The following is a 12,455-nucleotide window of genomic DNA, read 5'->3' as shown; positions in this document are numbered from 1 at the left end:
ACCTCACCATACCTTTGAGAAAGTATCCTCTGCTCCAAGATGATACGAAACTTTGCTCTTCAGTCTCTCATGAATTCTATTAAGGTTTTCACTATGTGCTCAGGTTTTAGGAAAGCGATCTGATTAAAATAATGAATTCACTTCAAAATAGGCTATGGAATTAGTGGGATTCTAGGACATTTGGAACACTTAGATGAGAACATCTGTCTAGCCGTGCCTATAAAATGGCGGTACAACGAGACTCTGTCCATAAGATGTTGAGTTTCAACCCACAGGCGCTGAAGTGGCTGGGGGGCTTCCCAGCCTGGCAGCCCACTGCAGGGACAGCTGCCTGTGGCTTTCAGAGCCTGCACCCATCCCTCCTGCTCTGCTCCCCTCCTGTTTGTTTTATTTATCTGGGAGACAGAAAGAGCGAGCTCTCTTGCACAGGCTTTACGGCTCCCAAAGCTCCAGTAGGATCTATCTGTAAGGATGAAACTGACGGAGACAGTGACAGTGTGATCACCCTCCTGACCTCGACTGTTCCTGGCTCTACACACGGTCTGGCCGTGTGGCTGGGGCCCCAGGACGTGTTCACAATGTCCCACGATTTTTATCTGACTGTGCAAATGAAGACATGCTACACATTTTACGAAGAAAGTAAATGGGGTTCTTCACTCTCCAGCTTTGTCTGAGAATTCCACTTCAGGGAATAAGCATGAATTACCCACACCATTCATTTGTTTTTGTTCAACCAGCTGGAAGGTTTTAGTTGAACGAAAGTGGAATCTGCAAAAGTTGTAACTGAGAATCCCATCTTATTCAATTCTTTCGTTTTATTCCTCCTTTTTCTTCTCCTCCTCCTCTTCTTCTTTCCCTTCTCCCTTTTCTTCTCGAAATAATTATTTATAATCATATTATTTATAATATAATTACATTATTTATAATAAGAAACCACGATTCATGCAGCTTCAATTTCAATGGAAATCTTAACTACACCACTTGAAATTAATTCAAACTATAGAGATCCGTAGTTAAGCAACTGGTCTGATAAAATTGCTTTTTAATTGTTTATAAGAGGTACTAGCAAATTTCAAGTTTTGAAATGACTTGCAATTTGTTAATAAAAAAATTTTTGAATAGCTTTAAAATGACTTACTATTTTTATGAATTTTTAAAAAAGTACCTTACGTTAAACACAAGTGCACACACACACAAATAAAAGTTTTTATGTTTGTTACGATGTGCAGTAAAATGTTTCTACCTTGGATGGAGGGAAAGGATGATGGTTAGAGGTGTCTATACAGGTGTATGGCCCTTACTGACACCTGGGCTGTTTGAAGAGGGCTGAGGAGTGCACCTGTCACCTGTTTTATTAATAATAATACCAATGATAATAAGAATAGCAGATACATAAGTAATTATTAAGTTCTAGGGAGTTTACAAAATTCTCTAATTTAATGCCTGCAACTACTTAATGTTGGGCAGTATTACCTTCATTTGACAGATGAAAAACTACAGTGAGCCACAGAGCTGAAATTCACACCCATGGTTGCTGACTTCTCTGAAAACCATCCACTGGGAGGCTTGTATTTGGATAACTTTCCAATAACCTACTTAATGGTCTTTAAAAGCAGATTCCTGACAACCCATCCATCCATTCCCCCACAAACTGGAATTGAGGTGGGAGATCCTCATTTATTTACACAATCCCATCTTGCTAACAAGTATCTGAAAACAATGATGCCCTCTGAAGTCTACCTATTCTCCTCCATAGAGTAAAAATTAGGGAAAGAAGACTGAGCAGAAAGCAAAAAATGAAACTAGGAAGTTCTGTTGAATCATATTTTATCAGGACAGAGTCAACTCAACAAATTCACTCGCTAGCCATGTAGAAGGCACATGCAGCATATACACAGAAATACAATTGTCCTACCCTTGAATAGTTCAATACCATTGTGAAAATTAAGACAACGGGCTTAAAATGGAGTCACTCATGCTAAGGCCACGTTACCAAACAGAGACTTAATTATAGTGTTGGTTTTCCCCAGAACAGAATCTTAAAGCAGTCAATCAGGAATCTCCTGATTAATACTAGTTATACAATCTGCCTGATGGACTCCTGCTGTCTTCCAAGGAAACATAACTTTGCGGTAATGAACTCAGTTTTTTTTTTTTTTTGCCTAGTATAACCTCCTTGTTCGTGCTCTCTTCTGCCTATAAACGTCTTTCTATTTGCACAGCTCCTTGGAGCCACGTCCTGTCTGATAGATTGGATCTTGCCTGATGAGTGAATCATTAAATAAAGCCAACAAAATCTGTAAAATTTACTCAGTTGAATTATTTTTAACACCATTAATCTGGAAGAGACAGATATACACACAATTAGTGATGGTAAAGGTAGGATCATTGGTGTCATGATGATTGACCCCTAAGTGTGTGTTATCATCTAAAAACCACATGCCGAATCCCATTACTACCCTCCTTTTATAGATGTAAGAGCAAAGGGTAAGAGACTTGTTAAATATCAGACCATTAGTAAGGAAGGAAACCTTATTCAACACAAAGGGAGCTTTACAGCAAAACTGGCCCCATGAGATTGCACTGCCTTGCTCTAAGAGAGACTGGGACAGGTGCTGTAGAAAAAGGTGGATCGAATTCCAAGCATAGCAAACAAGATTGTAATACATGAACCAGTCCTAACCAAAAATAAGTGGCCCTGATGTTAAACCATTCACCTCCCACACTTAGCTGGAATGAAAAATGCCCAAGATGTGTACTGGACTTGGTATCCCGCACACGTTATGAGCCGAGACCATGCAGATCTGATTCCCGAGCACGGGGCTCTGATGGTCCTGGGCACCTGTTACTTCCAGCCCCAGAGAACATCCCTGTACACCTGGAGAGTCACTGAGGTATGAGGAAGAGAGATGTTTCATGGGAAGCAGAAACGTAAAGAGGGAGAGATGGAAGGGAGGTGGTCATATCCTACCAAGATGGCTACTTGCCATCTTCCCAGAGCACGCTGACTCCTCAGAAAATATTCTCAGGCTCAAACGTCCCTAGAACCTAACACATCTGAAGGTAGGGTTTGCAGAACAGCTGCCTCCAACCCTTAGAAGTTTTGCGGGACTGCGTAACACTGTAAAAATAATAGTTTAGATAACACTTAAGCGGGGATACCATTTTTAATCCCCTGTCTCCATATTAGCTCATAGTTGGCCAACTGTAGGCTTTAAGCCTGGTCTCGGTGGAGTCTGACTTTACAAATGCTGCTTTGAAGTCTCTGCAGGGACAACTTAAACACAAATGACATGGTCTTCCCAATACATGGCTCGAGCCATAGCGATCTTCTATCCCCGTTGAGCAAGAATCAAATGGACGTTTTATCCGCAGCCACACAGATCTACAGTCTGTACACACCTGGAGGGGAAGCTCCTCCCACCTGTTGGGATTCAGCCACCAAAGCACTTTGTCTCCCAGGGATCACACTTAGTGCCAGAGGACTTTAGGAGCAGAAAAGGGAGCCTGGAGCTATTCCCAATGAATGCAGACCAAGGGGTTGGCAGGGAAGTACACAGAGAAGTGATAACTGTTGTCATCCCCCAAACCCACAGTGGAGTCCTGGTGCAGGTGAATGAGTAAGGGAGTGGGGGGATGCCAGTCTCCGTGCCCCTCTAGAGGCTGTCCCATATGCCACTTGCCACCGGCTAGTGAGGGAGTGATGAGCCTGAACCAAAACCCCAAAACCCTCCAACGGGAGAAGTAGCTCTTCCCTAAATCCATATCTGTACTCTCTGTTCTACAAAAACAAAAAGGCGTTATTTCGCCTTAGAGTGTCCCTGTATGAGGGTTAGGGGTATTTCTAACTGACTATGGACCGTTCAATTTAGTCATGACCAAAGTTCTACAAAAAGTATCTCCATCATCCGGGATAGTGCTTGGTATTTTAAGGGAAAAAAAGTCCTTCCCTAAGCCTATCCACCCGCATTCCAACATGCCAAGCCTGCTCATCCATGAACAGCAGAGAATGGATGCACAGTGGACATGTGGAAAGAAAGAAAGGTGGAAACCAAAGGTTCACACTTCAGCTTGCATGCTGAGCAGCACGGTTGTTTGCAAAAATGTAAATCTTGCTTGATGGATTATTTTCAAATAAAAACTGGAACCAGACACACCTCATGCTCTTTTCCCATTTATTCTGGTGTAGAATTCACTTAGTGTTTAATAACTCACGATAACGCAAAAATAAAAAAACAAAACAAAAAACCACCCACATCAGATATAAAAAGCAAGTTTTTTTCCCCCATTCTCAATTTAACACAAGAGGGGAGCAAGACCACAAATTGACTCCATTCATAGTGCCGTGTTCTATTTTGGTATCCGGCCTTTGAAAAGGGACAGAGTCAAGTGGAATGGGAATAAACAGTGTTTGTGGGAAAACAAAAGGCATCATGCTATGAACACGAAGGGGTCACGGGTAGTCTAATAGAGCGAACAGGTAAAGCCATCCCGGTGTCTCTCTGAGCTTAACCCATAGAGCCCAGCACTTCTGTGTCATTACTCATTGTTCCCACTCCCCATGGCTTTGTAACTGATTGTCATCCCTACCAGATTACAAACTTCAGGGGCTCAAGAAACCCCTCTGTCCTGCCCACCTCTGTGGCCATGACACCTAGCAGAACGTCTGACAATGAGCAGGAACCTTCCAGTGTCCTATGAATGACCACGTGAGTAAAGCAGACACATGGCAGCGTGTGACCCAAGAGCCAGAATTAATGACGATAGAGATTTTGACTCAGTAAGAGGCTGAGCAATTTCCACCGGTCAGAACCACGTAGAGTTGGGAATGGCGGCTGGTGTGTGGAAGGAGAGGTGAGGACACAGAGAAGCGTGACTGTAGCAAACAGTGTGCAACTCCAGGGTCTGGGCTCAGGCTTTATGATCCTCAAGAGGCTTGCTAACTCTGAAGCTCTATGATCATGACATAGACCTTTCCCTAGTTTGGATCAGAATTTAAACTAAAATCATTCACACACTTCTCTGTGGCTGGAAGGACACAGACAACTTTTTGAATGGAAGATGGTCAACTTTCCAAATGCCCTGTTTTGGGCTATACATTTATCCCACATCAGCTGGATCAAAGGTAATACTGCTTTCTTCTCAACTATTTTACTTTTTCTAATTACCAGGATTCCGTTCAAAAGGTGTAGACCCAAGGGTTGACTTAATCGATCCCAAACAGTGTTCCTTACCGAAGAGAGCTTTACCGTGTTGGCCATGAAGTAGGCACACAGCATACCACTGAGAATTAACAAAAGTTCACCCTCATACCGCTGCATTTAATCACAGAAAATATCTCTATACTTTATGAAACCAGTGTCTGCTTTTAATCACAGAGTGGTTTTGGCTACTTACCACAATGGAATAATAAATCTTGAATCCAGGTTTAGCCACGAAGTAGTCATCGGACTTGAATGTTATTTTTATTTGGTTTGTTCTTGATGTTATCCTTGGAGGAACTTCCTTGTGTCCACACCACCGTCCTCTAATTATGGTACTGGTTTCAGATACATCTTCGACTTCCACAAAATCATACCTGGTTTCAATTTGGCATAAATAAACATATTTTGGTTAGAGTAGACTACGAAATTCGTACTTCCACTCGGAAATGAAAATTACATATGTGCCTTCTCATGACCTATTTGCTAAAATGAAAACTAAAGCCCATTGAAATTTTGAAGGGAAACCTAGTTTTTTGGATGAAATTTTCTAAATTCAAACTTCAATAATCCAAAAGAACCCTCATGGATGTTTAGCCATGAGTATGCCCAAATCATCAGTAATGAAAATGGGCCACTGTTTGAGCAAGGGGCTCATAAGTGTTTCCTAGGAAAACCAGTAACTATAATCTATTGTCATCTATTGTCCTATTTTTTAGATATAGCTCTAATTCTATGTCCAAATATTTACTATATAAAGTTTTCAAACAAATTCCCACTTTGAATTAATTCACCACATTCAGGGCTTCCTTAAGAAATGACCTGTATCTATAAAGCATATAGAATTAGCATTACATTACATCATCTCATTATAGAAGATACCTGGTGAAATAAAATAAACCTCTATTTACTCTTTAGGAAGCTGTCTTTTGGAAGGATCATATCATAAAACAGGACAGTTATCATAGTGAAAAGCATTAAGACTTCGGGGAGGGAGCTGTCCTAGCCACTACTGGAACTAGCTGGCCTGGTTAAACCAGCGTGTGAATGAGCAGAAGATCACAGTTTCAACTCTGACGCTGGGCAGAGAGTCACCGAATGCCAAGGTTAAGAACAGAGGGCAGTCCCCTCTGAATGTTCCATATAACTTTTCCATCACGTGGTAGAATGTCTTTAGGGACAGAGTGTACATCTTCTAGGGATCATCTCCCTGATTTTCAGACACTGCAAATCTTGGGACAGTCTACTTGGTGAGCTGAACTACCTGACTTTCATCTGGGCATCCGTCTCTCCCTCCCCCCGGATGACATGGGCTGCTAACGTCACAAGGCAGAGGACGAGCACTCAGGGTGAGCAGTGGCCGCTGTCTCAACACACTGTGGTTTTTCCATTCCAACTGCCAAAAGGAATCAGCGTGAGAAACATCACAGGTGAATGTGAAGAAAATCCTGGATCCGACAGGATAATCACAGGAGCTGGGGAACTTATCACCCACTTACCCAACTTGTCACCCATCCCACTTATCCAATATTGGCATCATGACTACTTTTCATTGAAGTGACTTGCAAGGTCCTTAAGTCCTTTGCCTCAATTTCCTTATGAGCCAAATAAGAGTTTATACAAATTTCCTGGCTGGATATCTCTTGGGTGCTGTGTAAATTAATTACTTAATGTTTATACGGTGCTTGGAAGGTGAAAAGCACTCACAAAGAATCATTATTCAAGCAATAAAATATTACAGTGTAAACATCAAGGAGGCTTTGGAACAGATGGTAGGAAATCAATTGCATTACATTTTATATACAATATATGTAAATCATAGTTACTGCACAAAGCATGAGTATACTTGAAACTTTGTTAATAACACCATAGGTCACTTTCCTTTTTGTTTTTTTGTGTGAAAACAACAGCAGTGTGATTTTTACTGTGGATGAAGTCAAGAGAGCTTCACTTCAATTCTTTGGGAGGGTCTGAGGCTCTGAGGCTCTGACCTGTCTCTCTCCCGTCTTCCTTTCCCCTTTCCACACCTACTCCTCTACCTGCCTCCATAAATTTGGAGACGCAACCTGATTTTGATGAGGGGTCCAGAAAGGAAAGCACCCTGGCATCTTCTATTTTCAAGGCCAGGGTCGAAATCCCAGCTCAGCTGTCGGGACCTGCTTTCCTGTCCGGGTCATCACCACCCTCTACAGTCTCCAAAAAAAAAAGTGTCTCCCACCATCTCTTTTTCCAGCCCAGAAAATGAGTTCTCCCTTTCCAGGTTGCACAGACCCGAGATCTGCTGGAGTGCGTTCTCTCTGTAAATAAATATTAACCAGCTCTTTGGACTATATCTGTCTCTGCTTTTGGCTTACATTACCCTCTGTGGTCTTAGAAAGATATCATCACTGCTGCTATTCTTGAAAAAAAAACAACAGCCACATGATAAAAGCTGTCAGCCTCATAAACATGCAACAAAGGACAGCCAGATTTGAGGCAGCCTCTTTTCATGTGTCGGAGGGACATAAAGCTGCTGAAAGGATTTCTTCAGCGGCTCAACGGCAATGGAGAAGGAGCGCGTGGGGTAAGGTGCGGGAGGGAAACAAAACCCTTCCTGGCCTCATACATGCTAATTAAATGACTATGATGTTGGGAGCAGACAATTCAAGGAATAGCCGGGGCTTTCTCTGATAAATTCGCTTGGAAGGGAGATTATGGAGCATGGTTTTCATCGACTACTGGCGCAGGAAGGACACGAGACAGTCCGTCTGAGTTGCTTCCAGACCCGGGGCTCACGGTTCTTTCTCACACGGATCTGAGGCCTGTGATTTCAGGGTAGGGCCCTGACACGGTCCTGGCCACCGCCCTCTCCCAGGCGGGGGAGATCAGGCCATGCATCGGTTACAGCAGCCTGGCTGAGGTCCTGGAGCCCAGCAGGGCAGGATCTTCCGTAAGCCCATGGCAGATGGGTCCCAGAACCACCCTGGGAAGGGGGCTGTCGTGGACACCCGATGCGTCTACCTGCTCACAAAGGCGGCTCGGGGCCCGGCCTTCACGGGCCATCATGGGCCCGTGTTTCTCTGTGAGGCCCCAGGTAAGCAGGCCCTTTGCACAGGCGGTCCGCCCTCCCATGTTCCATCTGCCAGGATGGACCCAACGGCTCTTCGGAAAGGAAGGGGGACAACACACCTCGAGCAGGTCCCCGGGGCTCCTGAGGGAAGTCTGGTGGGACACCTTGAACTGCCTTGCCTTCACCTTGGAAGTGTGCCCCTGAAAGGGTTTCCTCCCTGCTCACCTGCAGATCTCATTTTCGGCTTCCTCCAGCCCAAACTGCTGGTCAAAGGCGAGCTGTATCCTTGTCTTGTCCCGCGACCGGAGCCGCCACGTCAGCAGCAGGTTCCTGGGGTAGCTGTTGGGGAAGCGAGGACTCTGCACGTGGCCGTTTCCCGTCACCTGGATGGTCTCGTCTCTTCGGTACAAGTCTGTGAGGTGATTGCTGTCTGTTAGTAGTCACAACTGGTAGAAATTAGTATGTTGCTCCAATTACAGGAAAGCAAACAAAGACAGTTTAAAAACATCACATGTTAAAACATGTCCTGGTTTTATGGAAGAGCAGAAGGCCAGACGGCAGCCCTCGGGTTAAACAAGTGACACCCGCACTCCTTCTCCGACCCCCACCTCCCAGGCTCCCGCAGGCCCACATGAAATATTTTGTACTTTGGGAGCTCCTTTAGCATAATTTGGGACAAGAAAAATGAAGAATTATCTCAGAATGCGGGTTCATTTAGATCAATAGGAAAATAAGTAAATGATTTCAAATAGTGTTTCTTTCCCTTCTTCCATGTCATTAAAATTTTTTTTTTCTTTTTCCCTATATGCTGGCAGTGCGACGACATAGCTTCAGTGAGGAGCACAGGTCAGACTCAATAAACATTGTCACATGAACAAACAAGAGAGCGAAACACAGAAAAGAATTTCACGGGGCTTAGTGACCACTTATTTGTAATTCAAACAACACTTTCCAGTGGTGTCTCTATCATAAAAATCATTATTTCTTTGCCTTAGTTTTTGGTGACTTAAAGATCTGATTTTTTTTTTTAAGATTTTATTTATTTGAGACAGAGAGTGAGCACGAGCGAAGGGAGGGGGAGAGGGAGAAGCAGGCTCCCCGCGGAGCAGGGAGCCCCATGCGGGCCTCGATCCCAGGACCCCGGGATCATGACCTGAGCCGAAGGCAGAAGCTTCAACGACTGAGCCACCCAGGAGCTCTTAAAGGCCTGATCGTTATTCTAGTTTCTGTTTTATCATAAAGAACTTGTCTGGTCCTTGTCCAGGGTTCCTGAGAGGGAACTCGTAACCCCTTAGAATTTCCCAGGTGACAGAAGGGTCTTTGTTATTCATGGTGGACCCTGGGGACCACACCAGAGTTTACACAAATGAGGTCATTAGCCAACCGTGGGTCCCTAAACAGTTTCAGGACGGTGGCTGGCTGGGCCATAAGACCAGCCCTGTGGTTAGAGGGCTAGGGCTTGGAGCCTTGACATCAGCCTGACCTCCCACCCTCCCTGGAGGAACCGGGCACCAGGGACTGTGTCCAGTCACACAGTCAGTGATCCTATCCATCACACCTGCAGAATGAAAGCCCGAGAGGCTCTCTGGTCCCAGGGGCTTGGGTCAACCTCCTGGGCAGCGTACACACAGAGGGGCTAGGAGGGACGTGTCCTGGGGACATGAAAGCTTCCTGCCTGGGCCCTTCCCAGACCTCGTCCCATATGTGTCTTCATCCGGCCGGTCCCGATTTGTAGTCTGCACCGTGAAACTTAATAGTAAAACCGTGGTTATAATGACAGTTCTTTCTTGAGTTCTTGAGTTCTCACAAATTAATCAAACCTGATGGGTTTATGGGTCCTGAATCTGCAGCCAGCTGGTAAGAAGTGTGGGCTGACGGGTTCCCCCATCTTCAGTTGGTGTCTGAAGTGTAGTCTCGTGGGTGCCATGCCCTTCGCCTGTGGACTCTGACCTCCTCTCTGTAGGTCTGTCTTTACATCTTCCCCAATATCCAGAGCTCTTTGCATTCTAGACTTTGGCTGCCCAGACCCTGCCATTAGTGGGCCTCCTGCCTCCGTCTCCTTGCGTTCTCCCACAGAGCGTTTACTCTGAGGCCCTATAATTCAGTGAGCCTGGTCAGGGAGGCTTAAATTGCTGGTGGAAACCACCGGGAGGTGGGGCTGCCCGGGGTGGCAGGCAAAGCTTCCCAAACAGCGGAGGAAGGAAGAGGGAAAAAGCACGTGACACTCAGAAGCTTCTCTCCTTTTCACGAATGTTCCTGCACACAGGAACATAAAAACTCCATATTATGGAGTTTTTAACTTGTTCAGTGTTCAACGTGTTGCACTTGCCCAGTTTGACTCTGTGTGGGAGAGAGAGTGCTCGAGGAGCCCAGGGGCTGACAGGAGCTGGTCTCTGGAAACCAGGACAGGAGGGACAGCTCTGGCTCTGCGGCTTCCTCCAGCCTCCCAGGTGCCAGCGAACGTCTCTCCTAACTGACCCTTCCCTCCTCTCTTCCGGGACCTTATGCTGAAACGGAGCCATGAGAATTGCCTGTCTGCTCGCTTTGTTATAAGGGGCTTACAGGAAATGAGGGAGAGCTGTCTGCCAGGAAGAGAGAATGAACGATCAGCCAGCCAATCAACAATCCTTTATCAGGTGCAGACTATAAAACATAATGTTTTGCAGTGCTGTTAACCCTTCTATCACCGGAGTTTTTACCTTTACAATTGCTGCCCTATTTCCTTACCTTGAGTACTATCATTTGCTTAATATTTCTCTAAATTAATTTTTTTTAGAGAGAGAGAGAACATGCATGCACAAGTGGGTGGGAGGAAGGGACAGAGGGAAAGGGAGGGAGAGAATCCCCAGCAGAACCCCGCTGAGTGGAACCTGATGTGGGGCTCGATCTCAAGCCCTGAGATCAAGAAATCAGGAGCCGAAATCAAGAGTTGGAGGCTTAACTGACTGAGCCACCCAGGTGCCCCTCTAAGTGAGTATTTTTAATCAAAAGCAAATCTATTGTAAAACGAAACTTTGTATCAATGTAAATAACAACTAGATAACCACTGGCCATGAACAGAAGGTACGCGTAACCCTAAAGATACAGCGATTGCATTTAAAAACAGGCACTGAGGTGTTCACATCGCTTATTTGTCGAATAAGGAGTCTGAGCGGCACATTTCTGTCTGGTCTCTTTCGGGGGTCGTCATCAGTGTTTGGGCGCTTTTAACATTCCAGACGCTAGGTGACGTTTGGCTCTAGTTTCAGAATGCTTAGAGAACAGTCAAGGGTCCTGCACCTGAGAAGCAAAGCCGAGGCACACCTTGCACACCTCTGTGAGCCACGTGCGGAGAGGGGAAGCGCTGAGGCCAGGGCCGTGGTTGCTCGGAGCCCGGAGAGCTACAGGGCTGGGCGGAATACGAGGTGTGTATACGGGGTCCCGCGAAGACGTCTGCAAACAACCGGATCTGGAGCAGAGTCCAAACGGGCCCCGGTGGGACCCAGGGCAGGTGGGGGCACCTGTGGGCTTTACAGGTAACCGACAGACACTGCTGACAGCCAGGCAGAGGTCCCTGCCCTCCGCAGAAGTGGACACAGAACACAGGGAGCTCAGCGAATCTAGGGGGCCTGGGACCTCATGACACAGAGCTGGTGGCGGGATCGCGGTCTGACCCGAGGCAGTCCGTCCTCGGAGCACGTGCCTGTAACCAGAGTGCTGTTCTAGTTGCTAAACTATAGAACAATGAAATACGTCATTGTTCATAGAGAATAATTTTTTTTTCCTTTTCTAAAATTTAAATTCAATTACTTAACATAGTGTGTATTATTGGCTTCAGAGGTGGAGGTCAGTGATTCATCAGCTGCACATGGCACACCCAGTGCTCATCACATCACGTGCCCTCTGTCATGCCCATCCCCCAGTGATCCCATCCCCCCACCTCCCCCTCCAGCAACCCTCAGTTTGTTTCCTAGGGTTAAGAGTCTCTTATGGCTTGTCTCCCTCTCTGATTTCTTCTCAGTTTTTCCTCCCTTCCCCTATGATCCTCTGTTTTGTTTCCTAAATTCCACATAGGAATGAAATCATGTGATAACTGTCTTTCTCTGATGGACTTACTTCGCTCAGCAGCATACCCCATGTACGCTTATATGGCAAGAATGTAAGTTCTTTATTGCACAATCTAATTCAGAAGGAAGTTTACATCCTCATAAACTCTGAGTTATGCA

At 45.5% G+C, this 12,455-nt stretch overlaps 1 protein-coding gene across 2 annotated transcripts in view; it reads right to left on the bottom strand.

The window, feature by feature from the left end:
• Positions 1-12,455, bottom strand: part of LOC111153783 (platelet derived growth factor D) — a 223,475-nt gene that overhangs the window by 65,944 nt on the left and 145,076 nt on the right. The window contains exons 2-3 of one of the 2 annotated variants that reach the window (XM_022513020.1): positions 8,476-8,680; positions 5,398-5,578 (exon numbers count right to left, since the gene is read on the bottom strand). In XM_022513020.1, the coding sequence (XP_022368728.1) occupies positions 5,398-5,578; positions 8,476-8,680 (386 nt within the window). The remainder of the gene's footprint in view (positions 1-5,397; positions 5,579-8,475; positions 8,681-12,455) is intronic. The other variant, XM_022513021.1, reaches the window with a different exon arrangement.

The sequence above is a fragment of the Enhydra lutris genome, unplaced genomic scaffold (assembly GCF_002288905.1).
Source record: "Enhydra lutris kenyoni isolate GAN:26980312 unplaced genomic scaffold, ASM228890v2 scaffoldscaffold34, whole genome shotgun sequence".
NCBI classification, from domain to species: Eukaryota; Metazoa; Chordata; class Mammalia; order Carnivora; family Mustelidae; genus Enhydra; species Enhydra lutris.
Note: the sequence above shows the minus strand (reverse complement) of the source record. Positions and strands in the feature narration are given on the sequence as shown.